Source organism: Mauremys mutica, chromosome 15 (assembly GCF_020497125.1).
Source record: "Mauremys mutica isolate MM-2020 ecotype Southern chromosome 15, ASM2049712v1, whole genome shotgun sequence".
Classification (NCBI taxonomy): Eukaryota; Metazoa; Chordata; order Testudines; family Geoemydidae; genus Mauremys; species Mauremys mutica.
The window spans coordinates 33293633-33313382 of NC_059086.1; the positions used below are offsets into that span (position 1 = coordinate 33293633).

The following is a 19750-nucleotide window of genomic DNA, read 5'->3' on the forward strand; positions in this document are numbered from 1 at the left end:
GAGGACGAAGGAAAATGCTGCTTTTAACCATCTTAATTTAAATGAAACAAGCACAGAAACAGTTTCCTTCCCTTGTCAAAGCTTTCTTTGTAAACGTTAAAGCAGCAAAGAATCCTGTGGCACCTTATAGACTAACAGACGTTTTGCAGCATGAGCTTTCGTGGGTGAATACCCACTTCTTCAGATTGCATCTGAAGAAGTGGGTATTCACCCACGAAAGCTCATGCTGCAAAACGTCTGTTAGTCTATAAGGTGCCACAGGATTCTTTGCTGCTTTTACAGAACCAGACTAACACGGCTACCCCTCTGATATTTGTAAACGTTGTCACGGAGTGTGGGGGAGTCCGGCCCTGCACCCCTCTTCCTGGGACTCACAGTGACTCTCAGCCAGCCAGTAGAACAGAAGGTTTATTGGACAACAGGAACACAGGCTACAGCAGAGCTCGTGTTCAGAGCCAGGACCCCTCACTCCGGCCTCTTTGGGGTTCAGGGTGTCTGGATTCCAGCACAGGTTCCCCTGCAAACCCACCACCCCGGTCCCAAAACCGAAGACTGACCCCACCCTCTCCACTCAGCTCCTTTTCTTTTGTCCAGCTCCTGGGCCGAGGTGTCACCTCCCCTCCCCCAGGCCTAGCTCATGTTACAGTCTGCATACCTGCCTCTCACCTAAAATCCTCCCTGCTCTCCCATCCCCCACATAGACAGTCCCTACTCCACCACAAACGTTCCCTTACTTTTTTTAGCGGTTTATGTTTAACACAGAATTTGCTTTTTTTTTAAAGTTATCTCTGCGGCCGTCTGATCGCTCACTTCCAGTCCCAAATGAGGGGTGTGGTTGGTTGGTCAGTTCGTAACGCTGAGGTTCCACTGTAGTGGTCAGTCGAAAATTTGAAGACGAGACCCTGTGGTCTCCTGGCTCCCAGCCCGATGCACCTTCCCCAGTGCTGCAAGGTGCACTGGGGCTGACCCCCTCCCCACAGAGACGTAGACAAGCTGGGAGCTGCATGATTCTTGACCAGGCCGAGGGGCCCAGGGTTTCCTGGGTTTTGCAGGGATCTCTGCTTGCTTTGACCACACTAGATTTTGCCTGTAGATTAGACACAACGTGTGATGGACACAGGAAGAGACGAGACGTCGTCAACTTCCTGTAGCTGGAGCCACCAGCTGAGATCTTCATTTGGGGCTCGGTGGAGCTGGGCTCCAGGGTGTTGGTGGCAGCGCTGAGGGGCCCCTTGCTACCCACATCATGGCATCTTCTCTCACTATCCTCCTCCTCGGTGAGTATCGGAGACAGCCAGGGTCTGTGCCCATGGGTGGGATGTGAGACCAGGGTGTGTGCCCATGGGGGGTGGGATCTGAGACCAGGGCGTGTGCCCATTGGTGTGTGTGTGTGGGGAATCTAAGACTGGAGTAGGTGTCCATGGGGTGTGGATCTGAGACCAGGGTGTAGGATCCAGTCCCTCTGGGATCTGGTCCCTAACGAGCTGTCTCCCCTCCAGGCTGCTGGCTGGCGGGGCGCAGCGGAGTGTGGGGAGGTGAGTATCAGTCTGTGGGGAGGAGGGTAACATCAAGGATGAGGGAGGGGATGCATGGGGTGGGGAAAAGAGGATCTGAGCCATGAACCTTCCCCAAAACTCAACCCAAACTCCCCTTGTGAGCTCAGACCCAGCCCCGTTCTTCTGTGCCCCCCGGAATAACTAGGAGCCGAATCTGGGTCCCAGGGTCTGATGACGCAGACGGGAACCATCCCCTGGTTCAATGTCCTGCCACCCACAGGCTGTGAGGATTGGGGAGGTGGGGGGCGACACATGGATTTATTTCAGCTCATACAAATGCTAACAGGGCCCGTCCATAGGTCCTAGATCCTCTCGGGGAACCGAAACGTTCCTGGTCAGTGCAGCCGTGGGGAGAACCCCCGAGATCTGCCCCCAGATCCACCCCCAACAGCTCCCTCCCCTGCACTCACAGCCACCTGTTCCCAAGGCCTGGGGGGAAAGGTGGGTCTTGTGCAACTCCCGCCCATCACAGACTCTATTTCCAACCCCAGGGAGGGTGGCAGAGCTGCAGGGGGGGCACTGGTCAGGCTCCCTGGCTGGTCTCGGGTGGGACAGGGAACGGGGGAGGGGCAGGTGATCTCTGATGCAGCCAGGTCCTGAGCTAGGTCTGGGTGACCCCCTGCCCCGAGCCCCATGGGCAGGCAGTGCCAACCCTGGTAGGGGACAGACTCCTAGAGAGGCCGAATGACGGATGGACTGAAATGGGGTGGAGGGGAGGCGCGCGGGGGGGCGGGGGGTTGTCTCCCCTGTTTAACTCCTGTCTCTTGTTGAAAGCAGAGCGTGAATACCCCAAACCCACCATCCGGGTGACCCCCAGCAGGGTGGTGGCGCTCGGGGGGAACATCACCATCCGCTGTGAGGGTTTGTACCCGGGCATGATGTTCTTTCTGCATAAAGCTGGACACCCGAACCCGCAGGTGCAGCCGGTGCCTGATGGGCCCGTGGCTGAATTTCCCATCCCCAATGTCAGCCGGGAAGATGGAGGGAGCTACACCTGCGACTATCGCTCCATAACGGATCAGAGTCGCTGGTCGTATCCCAGCGACCCCGTCGAGATGATTGTAGGAGGTGAGGGGCCTGGCTCAGTGTCCCGGCTCCCAGCCCCACACCCAGCCAGACCCACAGGGGGTCTCTGCACCGACGGGACGCTCAGAGCCAGGCTCTGCCCTGAACCCTGAACCCTGACCCCGCAGAGGGGACGCCCGGCCGGGGAGTGGGGACGGAGTCACTGGGGGGTTCCCCAGCCAGAGGGGAGCAGCAGCCCCTGGAGACTCGGGGCAGGGAGGCTACTTTAACGCTGCCCCTTGTGCGTAGGAACCGGGAGTCGCTATTAATCCCGTGATCCCATCCCCTCTGTTCTCCAGGCCCCGCCCCAGGCAGTGTCCCGGCCGGGGCTGAATGAGGCAGGGGCTGCAGGAGAATCAGTGGTTGGTGGACCCGGCGCTGGGCTGGGACCCAGGAGATCTGGCTCAACTCCTGGCGCGGCCACAGACTCTGTGTGATGGGAGCATGTTGCGGTTTTCAAAAGTGTCCTTCCTTGGGGGGGGGAGGGCTCAATCTTGGGGGAATCTCAGGCCGAGCGCCCAGAAACCGAGACACCCACACTTAGCGGAGACCTCTGCAAACACTAACCTCAATCGCGCTGGATCCCTTGTGCTGGGGGAGCATGTAGGGCCCCCGCCATGATCAGGGCCCCTTTGTGCCAGGCGCTGCATAAACACAGAGTGAAGAGAGTCCCTGCCCCTGGGAGCTCACTAAGGAAAGTGAATCTGTCTGTGCCTCAGTTTCTCCCTGTGTAGCATGGGGATAAAGACCCCTTCCTGCCTCTGGTGTGGGCTGACTCCCGTCCTGTGTGGAGCTCCGGCCAACACAGGAAGAGACCAGAGACCAGCCCGTGAGTCGCTCTATGGCCAGGGCAGGCCAGATGCAGTGAACGAGGCAGGGGCCACACACGGCATATGAGGATCCCAAGCACTAGGGAGCCGCGGCTCAGTGTCTGTGGGGTGGGAGGCCAGCTCGCAGGGCCGGGATTCTGGGTGGGGGAAACTCTGGGATCTGGGAGGGAATCTCTGCCCAGAGCCCCTGGATCTGCCCATGGCTGGAGCTGGGCGGGGAGGCTGGGTCCGGCTCTCACAGCCTGTCTCCTGTGCGCAGATCCCAGCTTACCCAGACCCAACATCTCCCTGAGCCTCGTTTGGGTCGCGGCCTCAGGGACAGACGTCACCATCCGGTGTCAGGGGCAGCGCTGGGACGTGAGGTTCTTCCTGCACAAGGCTGGAGACCTGAACTTGCAGCGACAGATGGACCCGGCTGGTGACGGGGCCGAGTTCCGCATCCCCAGCGTGGGCCGGCAGCACGGAGGGAGCTACAGCTGCAGCTACCGGCCCCGGTCAGAGCCCTTCGTCTCCTCAGAGCCCAGCAACCCCGTGCAGCTGGTAGTAGCAGGTGAGGGGCCCAGTTCGGTGTCCCGACTCCCAGCCCCACACCCAGACGAACCCTCATGGGGGCTCGGTGCCAATGGGACGCTCAGAACCATGATCTTCCCTGAGCCCTGGGCCCAGCAGAGGGCAAACCTGGCTGGGGAGCAGGGACGGAGTCACTGGGGGGGTTCCCCATGTGGGGGGAGCAGCAGCAGCTGGAGATTTGGGGTTGGGGGGGGGATTCCTGCCCCCGGGGCAGCTGCAGAGAAGGGGGCTTTTCCCAGGGGCATACTACCCCGGCTTCCTTCCATTCTGGGGACCCAGAGAGGAGTTGGGGCCTGTGTGTGTGTGTGTGGGGAATCGCTGTGTCACTGTTTCACCCCCGCCCTGACAGACACTGGTTCTATTCCCGGAGGGGGAACTGACCCATCTCAGCCTGGAGCCTCAGCTACCACCCGCCTGGGCACTGAGGGGCCAGGTACAGGGGCCAGGCAGCGGTGGGGGTGTGGAATCTGCCATTGAACCAGCTGTGGAAACAGGTTGTGGTGCCACGGGGCTGAGGCTGGTTGTGCCGGACAGGGACAGTGACTCTGGGTGGGTGAGGCCCAGACACCAGGGGGAGGGGCAGCCCCAGACCCTCAGCTCCCCTGATGCCTCCTGCCCTGCAGGTCGCAGCCTGGAATTTGCTGGGGGATGCCAGGGGAGGGGCAGGATCTGGGGAGCTGGGCTGTGAAATTGAGCCCAGCTGAGTGTCAGAGTCCTGGGGCAATAACCTCCCCCCTCTTGGGCCACATGACATCCCCCTGGCAATAGGAGTGAGCATTACCCAGAATTCCCTTGGTTCTTGCTTCCCCTCCCCGCACTAGGGTCTCAGGGGACCCCCTGACTCTCCCCCGAATAGATGTTCTGCTGCCTCTGACTGTGCCCTGGTTGCCAGAGCCCTGGGCACTGCCCGAGTGGGGGGGGACAGTGGGTAACGTCCCAGCCTCCCCCCGTGCGCACTGCCTGGCTGTGTTTGGCAGCAGCCGAGTTACCCCAGGGCTGGGCTCACTGCACAGCAGACAGACTGGGACAGAGGCACCTGTGGGGGTGGACAGAGGGGTCCTATGGGGACAGGGAGCTGGGGTGGTTCCCTATTCCGGGGGGTGGGACCCTGAGGCTCTGATTGTTCCCATCCCCTGGCCCGGTCCTGAGGCTCAGTCCCCTGGGGCAGCAGGATGCAACTTCCCGGGTGGGTCTGAGCCCAGGGGGGTGCCAAAGCCGCAGCTCCTGGGAAACCCCCAGAGGGGGGCTGGGCCGGACCTGCCAGATGTGGGGGTTGGGGGCTCCGCTCCCGGGGCAGCACCAGCTGCTGATCTCCCCGTCTGAGCTGCCAAGTGACTCTCCCCTTCCCCCTGCAGCAGCCCCCCCGGATTTCACCAACACCAACATCACCCGCCTGGCACTGAGCGCCGCGGTCCTGCTCGTCCTGGGGCTGATCCTGGCCGAGGCCTATTACAGCCGCCTGAGGGCGGCCCTAGGTGAGGTGACCCCCCCCCTTTCTGTGCCCCTTGCTCCCCCCAGGGGCTGGGCCCAGGGAAACACGGGCCCCTGTAACCCGCCGTCTCTCTGCACCCCCAGGAGCCTGGATCTGGCCGTGCAGGGAAGAGAATCTCTCCAGGGGACGAGCCACTGTGGGGCTGAGACACCAGAACAACCCCCCCTGCCCCCAAACACCCCTGCCCCGGAGAATCCCCCTGCCCGGACTGCTCCCGACCTGACAACCACCCCCCAGAATTCAACCCCCGGCCCCCGAGCACCAGCCCCTGCGGCACCAGCTAGAGGAGCCGCCCCGCGCTGGGCTCACTGGGCTCCCCATGGAGCAGCCCGTGGAGGGCGCCGGGGTCCCAGTCGCTGGCAAAGCCGGGCCGGTCTCTACCCAGGGCTGCCAGAGGCGGGAGGACCCCAAATGCGTCTGCGAGGATCCCAGACCAATGGGGGGCCGGGCACTCGATAACTATCCCCTTCCCGGCCCGATTCCAGCCCCACCCGCTCCCTTTCCTTAGGGCCGGGCACCCGGCATTTCACAGCTGCGGTCACCCCACCCGCCTGCCCCCTGCCCCTTCGCAGCCAGCTCCTGCCTGGGGGTCCCCATTGAGTCTAAACCCCCAGTTACAGCCTCCCCCTCAGACACCCGCATCGTCCCCCGTCCATCCCGGGCCGCACTGGGCAGGGTGCGCTGGGCCCTAGCGCTTTCACAACAAGCGGCTGGGTTGTTACATCCCCCAGGACCATCAGGGCTCATCGCCCAGCCCAGAGCCAGGCCCCTCCATCCTGCAGAATCCCAGCCCCCACAGCGCCCCTAGACAGAGCCCCCGGCCCCCTGTGTGTGGGGCGCTGCGTCTGGCCCGGGTGCTGGAATAACGACACTTACTGCCCCCCCGTGTCCATCCCCCTCCTCTCTCTGCAGCGGGGTCCCCCAGCCCCTTTTCTCTCCCCCCTTTTCCCTAGACCTGCCCCGCCCTGTATTTCTATTGTACAAACCCCCAGAGCTTCCTGCTCCTCTGCCCCCCAAATCTCCCCACCCCAGGGGGCGGCTGGGAGACCGGAGCCTCCAAATGTCCCCTCGTGGGGGGTTCAGCCGACGACGGTGAGTGAGAAGTTCAGGCAGCATCACCAGAACCTGGACGAACTAACGTTGGGGGGAAAGTCGGCGAGACAGAAAGACGGGATTAGTCCAGCCCGAGCGGCCGCCGGACAGACCCCACGGGCCGGGCTGGGGCCCGCCTGGGACACGGGAGAAGGGGAGGAGCAGAAACCTGTGACCCAAAATTGGGGGTGTCAGAAACAAGGCCACACTGGTGAATAAAATATTATGGGGACGGGCTGTGCCGCCCACCACCCTTTGAGGGCCTTAAAGAAAGAGACTCGCTTCACCGTCGTGGTTGCTGCCCCCCATCTCCTGGGCCCCCCGGGCCGTCCGGACCCTGCTCCGATGAGACGTTCTGAGCAGAGCGGCCGGAGAGAGGGACCCCGACTCCATCGCCCCTCTCCCGGCTGAACCCCCAACCTGGGAGTAAACGGGGTCGGACTTTAACAGCAGCCGCGGTGACGCCGGCTCCAGCCCAGCTCCGCTGGCTCCTCTGCCCCCCCAGGACAGTCACTAGCGTCTACGGGGCCAGCGGGGAGACGCCCAATCCCAGGGGATTTTCCAGCTAGAGACTTGCTCCAGCGAACGGGGCCGGGACTGGAACAAACCCCTCGTTTCACACGGCGCCTGCCACGGCTCCCCTGGTTCCTGCTCTGCTGGGTCTGTAACAGCCGGTCCCAGGGGTCAATGGGGGGGGTTTGCTGTGGTGTAGCAGTAAAATTTTATGTTTATATTTTCTATCATTTAAAATAAAAAATAATAATGTAGCCTCGGCCCCTGGGAGCTGGGAGCAGCTGTACCCGCGGACGCTCAGGGAAACAAAGTGTCTCACGGTTCGCCGGGGCCTTACCCTCAACAAGCCGTGAACCAAGTTTCTTTAGTGTCTAAGCTTCTGTTGCGGTTTGGTTTTATTTGCTGAGTGAGCTGCTTTGATCTGTTGGCTGCCCCTTATCACTTCAAGTCTGTCTTTTGTAGCTAATAAACTGGGTTTTGTTTTCTCTAAAAGCAGTTTGTGGAATTCATAACTGGGGGTGCAAAAAGCTGTGCAGATCTTCTCCCCATGGCGGGAGGGCGAATTTCATGCGCTTACACCGTACAGTTCTCTGTGCAGCACAAGACAGGACAATTTGGGGGTTTACACTCAGGGGCGTGTGCACTTGAGTGCTGGGCAGCTCCTGAGCTGAAGGCTTCCCACGCCGAGCTGGTTTCAGTGTCTGTGTCTTTCTGCAGCTGGGTGTGTCCCTACCTGTGTGTGCTGGGGAAGGCTTGAGGGCCTGGCTCAGCAGGACGGTGTGAGGAAGCCCAGGCTGGTGGAACAGGTGGGCTCAGTGGTACCCCAGTACATCACATGGCACCCTGGGGGGACGGGGGGAGCAATCAGTCACAGACCCACTGGGGGGCCCAGGATGGAATTTCTCTTTCTCTGGTTTTCTTTTGAACCTGGTTTATTTCATTCACATGCTGAGAAAAGCCCCTTAGAACCAGGCGTTACAGTGTAAAGCTGCCATCACCGCTCAGCTATGGCACAAGAAGCAGGAAACCCAGGTGTCCCATTGTGCCCACTCCTCACACGGTGCCACGGCTCCTGTCAGATCGCGTGAGGAATGGGCATGATATTCCTGTTTGCAGGCCGAGCAGGAAGGCTGCAGAATCAAACCCTCCAGAACCACAGTTAAGGTTTCCAGAACACCCTTAACTCTGCCCACCTTGTGCACATGCATTGATTTTACCTCCATGGGTCACCAGCTATGTTTGAACCTAGAATGCAGGGGTGGAGGAATCTGCATGGAAATAGTGGTCAGTCGAAGACTGAAGACCAGACCCTGTGGCCTCCTGGCTTCCAGCTGGTGCACTTTCCCCCAGGCTGCAGGGTACATTGAGGGTGACCTGTCCTCCCATCCCACAGAGACACGACAAGTTGTGAGCTGCATGGTGCTTGGCCAGGGTTTCCTGGGTTTTGCGGAGACCTCTGCTTATTTTGGCTGCACTATATTTGGCCGGCACGTTAGAGACAAGGTGTGATGAATGCTGGAAGAAATGAGACATCGTCGGCTTCCTGTAGCTGAAGCCACCAGCTGAGTTCCTTATTTGGGGCTTAGCGGAGCTGGACACTGGGGCGTTGAAGGCAGCAGAGGGGTCCCTCGCTGCCCCATCTTGGTATCTACTCTCACCATCCTCCTCCTCGGTGAGTATTGGAGACAGCCAGGGCGTGTGCCCATGGGAGGGGACCTGAGATCAGGGCGTGTGTCCATGGGTGGCAGGAATGTGAGGCCAGGGTGTGTGTCCATGGGAGAGGACCTGAGATCAGGGCATGTGCCCATGGGGGGGGACCTGAGATCAGGGCATGTGCCTCTTGGGGGTGGGGAGGATATGATATAATCATGACATTTTTAATTATTTTGGTCATTTATTTTGAAATATCTGTCAGCGAGTATGTCTGTAACAATACAGACAACCCCCCCCCCCAAAAAAGCTGGTTTTTAAAAAAAAATAGATTCCTGACTAGGCATTGTGATAGACCCAGGCCAGTTGGATACGGCAGAAGGCAGATATACTGGCCACTGGATTAACAGTTTTCTGTCCCTGACTGACCAGAGCAGGGGCTGCTCCAGGCTAATGAGAACACCTGACTCTAATTAACCTGCAAAGAGTCAGGTGAGGCCATTCAGCTAATGTGACCACCTGACTCTAATTAAGGCCCTGCTGATACCATAAAAAGGGCTCACTCCAGTCAGGCAGGGGAGAGCCGGAGGAGAGGAAGTGCGGCTGAAGGGCTGGTTACTGAAGACACCCCCAAGCCATCGGTAAGGGAGCCCTGAGGTAAGGGTGAAGAAGGGAGAAGCAGGAGAGCTGTGGGGAAGTGGCCCAGGGAAATGTAGCAACTCTGGCAATGAAAGGTCGGCTGCCAACAGCTGCTACCATTAGGGTCCCTGGGCTGGAATCCAGAGTAGAGGGCGGGAATGGGTTCCCCCCAACCCACCCCTACAGGAACATTTCCTGGAAGGGGAAGTCAGGCCCCTGTCAGGACAGGCGGCAAAACAGAGGCTGTGGGAGTTCTCTCACCAACCTCCTTGCAGCCTATGATGAAAAGGGCTCAGTAGACTGTGACCCTGACCCTAGAGAGAGAAGGGCTACATGGAGGGTCACAGTGAGCGACTGAGGCTAGCATAAACCACCTAGAAGCATGGGACCTACGGGAGCAAGGTCAGAGCTCTGCCACAGCACATTAACACAAGGGGAGGGATAGCTCAGTGGTTTGAGCATTGGCCTGCTAAACCCAGGGTTGTGAGTTCAATCCTTGAGGGGGCCACTTAGGGATCTGGGGTAAAAATTGGTCCTGCTAGTGAAGGCAGGGGGCTGGACTCAATGACCTTTCAAGGTCCCTTCCAGTTCTAGGAGATTGGTATATCTCCAATTATTAAGCTTTGCATAATTCGTTTAACTCACACGACAACTGTATTTCCTGCACCTGACAGAAGCAGTGCAAAGGCTGGGGGGGGAAGTCGGGGGTAATGGAGAAGCTGAGGGAGAGGGAAGGAGCCTGGGAGTGAACATGGAGGGTGTTGGGTGTGGGCATGAGATGTTGTTTTATTTGCTGGGGGGGGGGGGGGATTGTTAGGGAACTGGGAAGCCTCCCCCCTGCAGACCCTGGCTGACCTCAAGTGCCTGACTGAATGGGAGAGACATCAGCCCCTGTCCCCGCAATCCCCATCCCCAGACTCAACACTGTCACCCCACTAGCTCCTGAGCCCCAGTCAGTGACCCCCCAGCACCCCTGGGTGCCCCACTCTGTCCTAACCGGGCTCTGCGGGCAGGTGCTGTGATGAACTTCTGCTCCTGGGGGGATTCTGCAGCACGGGGCAGGCAGAGAATTTTTTTCCCCACAGAAAATACATTCTGCCCCAGAAGTGCTGCAGTTCCGCCTTTTTCCTGCCAGGGGCCGCTGTGGCACCAGAACAGCGGGCTCCGTTCGCGCTGCTGGGTGCTCTGGTGTCACAGCGGCCTCTGGTGGGCAAAAGGCGGAACTGCAGCACTTCTTGGGAAAATGATTTTCTGCGGGGAAAAAATAAAAGTATGCGGGATCAAGGCCAGTGCAAGGATGTTTCGTGCCCTAGGCGAAACTTCCACCTTGCGCCCTCTCCCCCCCACCCTCCACCCTGAGGTGCCCCCCTTGTAGCAGCTCCCCACCCTCCGCCTTGAGGCACCCCCCGGCCCCAGCTCACCCCTGCTCTGAGCACGAGCACCCCGAGCACGCCGTCGCTGCTTCACTTCTCCCACCTCCCAAGCTTGAGACACCTAAGCTGATTGGCACTGCAAGCCTGGGAGGTGGGAGAAGTGAAGTGGCCACAACGTGCTCGGGGAGGAGGTGGGGCAGGGGTGAGCTGGGGCGGGGAGTTCCCCTGCGTGCTGCTCCCCCTCCTTACTTGCTGCAGGCGGCCCTCCCCGCGCTCCCCTGCCCCAGCTCCCTCCGCCTAAATGCCGGTGGTGACCCAGGCAGCCGAAGATCCGGCTGCCGCGGTCGCTGCTGAAGAAAATGGCGCCCCCCCAAACCCCAGCGCCCTAGGTGACCGCCTAGGTCACTGAAATGGTTGCACCGGCCCTGTGCGGGACAGATGAATTATGCACATCCTAGGGTTGCCAACGCTCCAGGATCAGCCTGGAGATTTCAGGCATTGTAGATTAATCTTTAATTAAAGATTATGTCGTGGTGAAATCTCCAGGAAGACGGGGAGCTACAGCTGTCAGTATAGCACCATATCAGATCCACCCATCTGGTCGTATTCCAGTGACCCTGTGGAGCTGTTGGTAGCAGGTGAGGGGCCTGGCTCAGTGTCCCCGCTCCCAGCCCCACACCCAGCCAGACCCACAGGAGGTCTCTGTGTTGATGGGATGCTCAGAGCCCGGCTCTGCCCTTAGCCCTGGGATCCACTGGGGGGTTTCCCCAGCCACGGGACAGAAGCAGCTGCTGGAGGGTGGATCCCAGCCCCCAGCGGGAGCTGCAGAGCAGGGGCCTTTACCAGGAAGAAGCTCCCCCGGCTGCCCCCGCTCTCCAGATACACAGAGTAGTCAGGATCGAGGGGCTCCTGAGTTGGTATCGTCCCTAGTGCTGGGTCGGGCACATCAGCTGATCAGTATTTATGGGTCACAGATCTCTGGGTCGTGGTTCTGTTTGGACCAGCAGTGGAGAGATCTGGGGCAGTGTGTGTGTGTGGGGGGGAGAGTTCAGAGCTCCCCAGAGCAGGGGAGACGTAGGTGGGGAGCAGTCCCAGGCTGGGGCAGTCAGGGGAGCAGGGCACAACACTCCTGGCTGGTGGGGGTGGGTTGCTCTGGGTAGCCCAGTTCTGGGGGGCTGGGATACAGGAGCTCGGTGCAGACTTGGGGATCCCAGCAGGGGGAAGCTGTGAGACCCCAGGGACTGGGCCGGGGTCAGTGTCTCACCCCCTGTCTCCTTCTGAGTGCAGAGATGTACCCCAAACCTGCCATCTCCCTGAGCCCCGGCAGGGTGACCGCCCTGGGGCAGGATGTCACCGTTCGGTGTCGGGCTGGTCGCCGGGACGCCACGTTCTCTCTGTTTAAGGTCGGGGATCGGACCCCGCTGGGACGTATGGAGCCTGCTGGGGCTGGGGGCGAATTTCTCATCCATAGTGTGAGACAGGGAGAGAGCTACACCTGCTATTATCATGACACAGCAGATCGGAGCCCAGCGACCCCGAGGAGCTGGTGGTATCAGGTGAGGGGCCCGGCTCGGTGTTCAGAGCCCCACGCTCAGCCAGACCCTCGGGGGGACTCTGAGACCATGGGACCCTCAGACCTAGGCTCTGGCCTGAGCCCTGGGCCCAGCAGAGGGGGCGCCCACCTGGGGCGTTGGGACAGAGTCAGTAGGGGGACCCCAGCCGGGGGGAGCCACAGCTGCTGGAGGTTTGGGGCTGAGGGAAGGGGGAACCCTGCTGCCAGGGGGAGCTGCAGACCAGGGGGCCTTCCAGGGGGCTGCTCCCCCAGGGGAAGCACAGAGGAGTCGAAGCCCAGGGGCTGCCCAGCCGTGACCATCCCTGCATGGACCCCAGCAGCCCCCTCACAGTGCCCCCGGCCTTTCCTGGCACACTCAGTGGTTTGGGGTGGGGGTTGGGCTATTGGGAGGGGGGTGGGCTTATGGGGTCACCAGCTGGGATTGCAGGTGTGTGTGTCCCTGTGCCCCCTGCTGGAGATGATGGGCCCTGCTCTGTGCGTGGGGCAGGCAGCAGTGGTTGCTGTGTGTGCGTACGCACACACACACCCCAGTGATTCTCTCCCCTCCCAGCTCCAGGAACCTGAACCTGGCGCCGATGGACTCAGTTATGCCGAGCTGGACGGCCAGGCACACTCTAATGCTGACAGACCATACTTGCACTAAAGAAGTAGCCCTATAGGAAAAAAATCTGATTTATTGACAGAATGATGCAAGTCGTGTAACTTTTTTAATTTGTCAACATTTTATTGGAAATTTCTATGAAGAGGTATTGAAACAAGGATTTGTTTTTAATGAAAAACAATCGTGCTGGCTTTTTTGTCTGCAAAATCAGTAATAATGTCATCGTATGACAAAGACAAAGTGATGTCTTGTTCGATTGCAAGAATAGCAAGACCAGGCAAGCGTTCCTGACTCATGGGAGAGCGGAGATAGTTTTTAATGAGCTTTTGTTTTGAGAAGCTCCGTTCTCCTGATGCTGCTGTTACAGGAATTGTCAGTAGAATACGAGTGGCAATGTACACATTGGGATATGTGTCAACCAGTTTGCTGGTATGAATAAATTGCACAATGTCCATCACCGATTTTGCATGTGGCAACATTGATGACAGTATCCTCAATTCTTCGTACAGTTCAAGTCCATTTAAATCAAAACTATCCCCGTGCTTCAGGAGGCTCTCCAGGTTCTTGCACTTTGTCATTAGCTGCTCTTGTTTTCCGATTTCGGTGAATTTAGTTATGTCATACAGAAATCCAAACTGTTCATGGTGTGCTCGTAAGGTATGGAACCTTTCATCGACGGCAGATATTGCTTTATCCATCACAACATTAAAAAAGTCAACCTCAAATTTATTTTCTGGATCGTCTGTGGGCTCATCCGCTCCTTCATATTCCGTGTGCCGTTTTTTCCTCGAAACCCTTGTCACGTTCGGACACGGAAACTTTGGTTCTACGCCGAGTGCCCGGGTAAGCTCCCTTGCTGTAACCTGTGCTGCTTTGAATCCGTTTGCTCTGTATTTCACTAAAAAGTCTCGCGTGGTGTTTAGTAAGGTAAGCGTTGAGTCAAGCTGCATCGCTGGACTCTGCGTTATTTTGCTTACCCTTGAGATTTTAACAAGAATGTCATACCAGATAACGACAGAGGTTAGAAACTTGAAGCTGGATATTCCAGAGGCCAATGACTGTGCCTCACTTCTAGCTTTTGGATCTCTGGCTTCTTCCGAAATAGCAACCAGCGCTTCGTAAACTTCCTCAGATTGATATCTCAATATTTTTGCAGTTTCTACTCTGCTTTCCCAGCGTGTCTCAGATAGAGGCTTAACGGTAATACCACTGACATGTGCGTTGAATATTTGCCAGTGTTGAGCGGCAGCTGAAAAGAGCACGTAAATGCGTTGCAGCAAACCAAAAAAAGACACAGCTTCTACAGAAGACTCGGCCATATCACACAAAATCAAATTAAGGCTGTGGCATGCACACGGAACAAAAAAGGCTCGTGGATTTTCTGCCAGCAATCTAGCTTGCACACCAGAAATGCATCCTCTCATATTGGCACCATTATCATAGCCTTGTCCTCTGATGTTCATTACGGACAATCCCATTCGTTTTAGTTCATCAAGGAGGGCTTGAAGTCCAAAACCTCTATTGTCGTCTACTTCTAAAAATGTGATAAACGATTCCTTAACTGTAATCTGTGCAGCATCGCTAATGTCGACAAATCGCACTACTAACGACATCTGTTCCTGATGATTTATGTCCGGAGTGCAATCTAGAATTACAGCAAAATATTTTGCCAAAGAAACCAATGAAACAATTTTGTCTCTCACTTTATCACTCATTAGCACGATCAGTTCATTTTGAATTCTCGGTCCCAAATAACGGTCATGTATTTCATTTTCAGTTACTCTTTGGAGATATTCATGCATCACTGTGTCAAATTTTCCCAGCAGTTCTACAAGGCCCAAAAAATTGCCATTTTGGGGCTGGTATAATTTCTCAATGCTTCCTCTAAAAGCGAGATTGTTTGTTGATAGATATTCAACGATAGATAATAGACGTTCAAGAACACGACGCCAATGCTGCTTCTCTGACTCCAGCAATCTTTGATTTTGAGCATCGAGAGTTGTCTGATTCTTTAACCTTACACTCAGCTCGCACCATTTGTGCATACTTTCAATGTGGTGTTGTTCCTTTTCATGTTGCGGTAATGTGTGACTAAGGTTTGGCCAATCATTAATACCCAGGGTTGCTATGTTAAAATTGCAACTGTTGAAAATCTTGCATGGGAAACAAAATACAGCATCCTTGCATTTAGAGTACACAAGCCACCGTCTGTTGACAATTTCACCGTTAGAAAGTCTTTTGTAGTAATTGTTTTCTGTGAACTTCCCACCTCGTATGTCTTTAGGATATTCAAGACCTTCTATTCTCACAGGGCCTCTCTCAAGTATAATGGAGCATAATTTGTTGTTTAAAGATTGCGGCCACGTGCCAAGGTCATCTATATCCCATGCAAGTACAGTGTCAACTGTTGTACTTTCTTGGTTTGTGTCTGCATCTGTTTCAAATGATTGTTCCGTGTTTTGTTGCGTTTCTTGAGTTTCGTCTGCATACACATTTTCTCCAGCAATTACTTGAGGATCTTGAGCAACGTCGTTTTCATCCTGATGAGCTCGATCAACTTCGTTGTTTTCATGACTAACAAACTTAAGTATAGAACCCTTCTGTGCTTGCACAGCTAATCCTATTTCATCTTTCCGTTTTCTTTTTTGGGACCCGGAAAGTTGCTTTCGATAGGCCATAACTTATAAGGGTGTTTTGTTAAAGAAATACTCTGACAATAATTTAAACAGTTATCAGAAATACGATTTAAAATCTCTAATAGAGGATAGCTGTGAGTCTGTGACCTTGAGCTAGTGTGAAGACACTTCACAAGGTGCTCCGCCCTGACTGAGACATGGTAGCGTTGGAAACCCATGTCATTTTTACAAAGTCACTTTTTAGTTTTAAATGTAGAGAGTGGGCATCAGTATTAATGTTAGTTACAACTCAGTATCAACCTTATACTGTAAATAGATCAATGGCATTATCCAGTTTAATAAGCTGGGTTTTCAAGCAGTGGCAAAATAGAACCTTGTTTGATTCCTAGTGTGACAGGGTCAGGGCCAGATGGCTACAGGAGAATGATGGAAGGCAGATATATTAGCCCCAGCTTAAGTAGCTCCACTTTCCCTGGGTGAGGTAACAGGGACGGTTCCAGAACAACCAGGAACTTTCTGGAAACAATTCAGGCAGACAGACTGATTAGAACACCTGCAGCCAATCAAGGCAGGCTAATCAGGGCACCTGGGTTTAAAAAGGAGCTCACTCCAGTTTGTGGTGTGCGTGTGAGAAGCTGAGAGTGAACTGCTGTAGGACTGAGGAGTACAAGCGTTATCAGACACCAGGAGGAAGGTCCTGTGGTGAGGATAAAGAAGGTGTTGGGAGGAGGCCATGGGGAAGTAGCCCAGGGAGTTGTAGCTGCCATGCAGCTGTACCAGGAGGCACTATAGACAGCTGGGATCCACAGGGCCCTGGGCTGGAACCCGGAGTAGAGGGCGGGCCTGGGTTCCCCCAAACCTCCCAACTCCTGATCAGACACAGGAGGAGTTGACCCAGACTGTGGGTACCACCAGAGGGGAAGATCTCTGAGGTGAGCAAATCTGCCAATAAGCGCAGGACCCACCAAGGTAGAGGAGGAACTTTGTCACACTAGGTAAAGTGCAAAGTGACCAAAATGAAGTCAGCACAGTCTCATCTAATCTAAGGGAAGGACAAGGAACGTTACAGAAGCCATGGAAAGCACGGACAGAGACAAGCTAATTTCTTTTTCCAACGTAATGTGCCCTCGTTACAGAAGGATCCTCTCCAGGTTTTGTCACTCATCCTTTCTGATAAACAGTGTAAATTATAAATTCCATCACCAGTTCATTTTACACAGACAACTGAGTAATCAGATGATAACTTCTGATCACTCGCAGTCGTGATTGGATATCAGAGTAATGTGCTAGCAGGATGACTGCTTGAAGAGCTGCTCTTTTCCAGCGAGAGCTTATTCAGAAAAAATATATATATTTGAGCTATTTCTGTGTCGCCCCCACATGTCTAAGCTCTGCCTGTTCATACGTCTGACCGTAACATTGTCCAGTCCTTAAATCATGCCTTATTCTTCTTTGGAAAGACGTTAGCAACAGCAGCACATTTTGGGCACTGCCAGAAACCCAGCATAAATCAGGGCTTGGCTACACTTACAAATTTGCAGCGCTGCAGCAGGGTGTGAAAACACACCCTCTCCAGCGCTGCAAATTGCAGCGCTGCAAAGCGCCAGTGTGGTCAAAGCCCCAGCGCTGGGAGCGCGGCTCCCAGCGCTGTCCGTTATTCCCCCCAGGGAGGTGGAGTACGGACAGCGCTGGGAGAGCTCTCTCCCAGCGCTGGCGCTTTGACTACACTTAGCGCTTCAAAGCGCTGCCGTGGCAGCGCTACTGCGGCAGCGCTTTGAAGCGCTAAGTGTAGCCACAGCCTCAGTGTCAGGTATCAGGGGGTAGCCGTGTTAGTCTGGATCCACAAAAACAACAGGGAGTCTGGTAGCACCTTAAAGACTGACAAACTTATTTGGGCATAAGCTTCTGTGGGAAAAAAACCCCTAAAATAAGCCATGCAGCTGAAGAAATGGTTTTTTTTTAACCCACGAAAGCTTATGCCCAAATAAATCTGTCAGTCTTTAAGGTGCCACCAGACTCCTTGTTGTTTTTATGATAAATCAGTGCCTCTAAAGCAACATTTTCACAGCTCTAGCACGATCTGCTGCACAGATTCTTCACAAGGAAGTGTCCCTGGTCTTTTTAACTCATATTAACCATGTATTTACTTTATGAAAGTTGGACAAAACATTGTGAAAACTTAAGACATTGGCTCCCCAACCTCTGGGCTGGAAAAAGCTACTGACTCACTGGGGGGAAAAAAAGAGGCAAGAGCGAATCTTAGTACAACATATGGTCACTCTGTACAGTAGGCAGGAGCAGGGCCGGCTCTAACTTTTTTGCTGCCTCAAGCAAAAAAAAAAAAGAGCGTCGCCCCGCTGTAACACCCCCCTGAGTGCCGCGCTGCCCAAGCCCCCCGAGCGCCGAAGAGCCACCGAAACACTCCCCGCCCCTGAGCGCCGCCTGACTGAAACAAAAACAAACAAAAAACCCCCTCCAACGCTGCCCCACCGAACCAAAAAAAAAAAAAAACCAACAAAAAAAACGACCGCCGCCCCGCGCTTGGTCGGCTGGTGCTGGCCCTGGTCGGGAGATGAGCATATTACAGTTGTGGGAGGGCTCCATTTAACAGGAACAGGGCTAGAGGAAAACTTGTCAATATTTTTTGTTTCTCTGATGAAAACTGGCTCTGTCCCTCCCTCCCCCAAACCAAACTTGTCATGAGTAATTGTCAACCACTTAATTTTCTGGTTTGGGCTCAGACTTTTTTTTTTTTAAAATATTGAAATTGGATTCAGGCTCATTAGCCAGCATTTTTAGCAGAGTCCTGCTTCCATGCTTGGCTCACCCCCAGCCTGCTGGTCCCACAGCCGCAGTAGAGGAGGAGATGGTGGAAAGCTGCAAAATCCCCCTCTTGGGGTGCGGAGTGGCAGCAGCAGCTGCAGCAAACCCAGGCACCAGGGTGAAGTTAGTGCAGTATCTGATTTCCAGGACAGGGACTCGCGGCAGCTCCTCCTGCCCCACCTGGCTCCGCTGGATCGGATGGATCGCGGCCCGAGGGGGGGAAGAGACGCGCTACCCAGCCCCCCCCCACCCCCCCCCCCCCCCCCCCAAGCTGTGCGCGCGCGATACAAACCAGCCCCGGCTGCGGGGGAGCGAGTCACTTTCACTTTCTCCGCACCCAGCCAGCCCGAGCACCCCTCCCCCCCCAGCCCTGCCGGACGGGGGCTGCTCTGCAGGGGGGGGGGGAGCAGAATGCACGTTATGGGGGGCAACCAGGGCTGTCCTTACCTTACCCCTGCTCCGGCTCGTCCCCATGGCCCCCGCCCCCCCGAGCTCTGCAGCAGCCAGCAGGGCCGGGCTTGAACTCCCGGCGGCGGGAAGAGCAGATCCGGCCCCTGCCGCGCCGCTGGTGAGTGCTGGGGGGTGGTTCCCCGCGCCCCCCCACGGAGGCCTCGGCCCCCTCCCCCCCACGGGGGGGGCTGCGTGGGGCCCCAGGAGAGCAGCAAAGGATACCGCCGGAGCCGTCCAGCTGCCTCGCTTCACGCCGGGGAGGAGAGTCTCACCCCCAGGTGAGTCCCGCCCCCGCTCCGCCCCAGAGCCCCCAGCTGCCGGGTCCCGCCCTCGAACTCGCAGCCGGCTCCCTCCGCCCCAGTAGTGCTGCAGTCCCGCCTCTGCCCACCAGGGGCCGCTGTGGCGCCAGAACAGCGAGCTGTGTTCATGCTGCTGGGTGGTCTGGTGCCACAGCGGCCCCTGGTGGGAAAAAGGCGGAACTGCAGCACTTCTGGGGCAGAATGTATTTTATGCAGGAAAAAAACCCAAAATTATTCAGGACAGATGAATTCTAGGTGTCTGCAGATGTGCAGAATTTCCCCAGGAGTAACTCTGTGTGTGTGTGTGTGTGTGTGTGTGTGTCCCTGCCGCCCTCTGCTGGAGGGGCTGGGCCCTGCTCTGTGTGTCTCTCGCATGGCTCCTGTGCCGTAGTGCAGTAGTTTTCAAAGTTTGGGTCGTGACCCAGTACTTGGTTGCGGAATGCCAGGCACCCAGGGATGCTCAGCACAACTAATAAATCTAGTAGCCCCTACCCAGCAGCAGGTCCGGCTCCTAGGCAGGGGGGCCACGGGACTCAGCGCACTGCCCCCTCTCCCCGAGCACCAGCTCCATACTCCCATTGGCTGGGA

General features: G+C 56.3%; 2 protein-coding genes and 1 long non-coding RNA gene across 3 annotated transcripts; 2 read left to right on the forward strand and 1 right to left on the reverse strand.

Annotated features, from left to right (window-relative positions):
- The first annotated feature begins 1246 nt into the window (after window positions 1–1246).
- Window positions 1247–5797, forward strand: LOC123349999 (leukocyte immunoglobulin-like receptor subfamily A member 2). The gene is made up of 5 exons (XM_044988331.1): window positions 1247–1277; window positions 2334–2624; window positions 3711–4001; window positions 5377–5496; window positions 5751–5797. Exons 1-5 carry the CDS (start codon window positions 1247–1249, stop codon window positions 5795–5797), a joined length of 780 nt encoding a protein of 259 aa, XP_044844266.1.
- Window positions 5798–9356: 3559 nt separating this feature from the next.
- On the forward strand, window positions 9357–13110 carry LOC123350195. Its single transcript, XR_006573723.1, has 3 exons — window positions 9357–9409; window positions 12068–12336; window positions 12904–13110. It is a non-coding gene; the product is annotated as an uncharacterized LOC123350195 (long non-coding RNA).
- On the reverse strand, window positions 13107–19123 carry LOC123350155 (zinc finger MYM-type protein 1-like). Its single transcript, XM_044988573.1, has 2 exons — window positions 19086–19123; window positions 13107–15634 (listed from the first exon to the last, which is right to left on the reverse strand). Exon 2 carries the CDS (start codon window positions 15630–15632, stop codon window positions 13122–13124), a length of 2511 nt encoding a protein of 836 aa, XP_044844508.1. The 5' UTR covers window positions 15633–15634; window positions 19086–19123; the 3' UTR covers window positions 13107–13121.
- Between the last annotated feature and the right edge of the window lie 627 nt (window positions 19124–19750).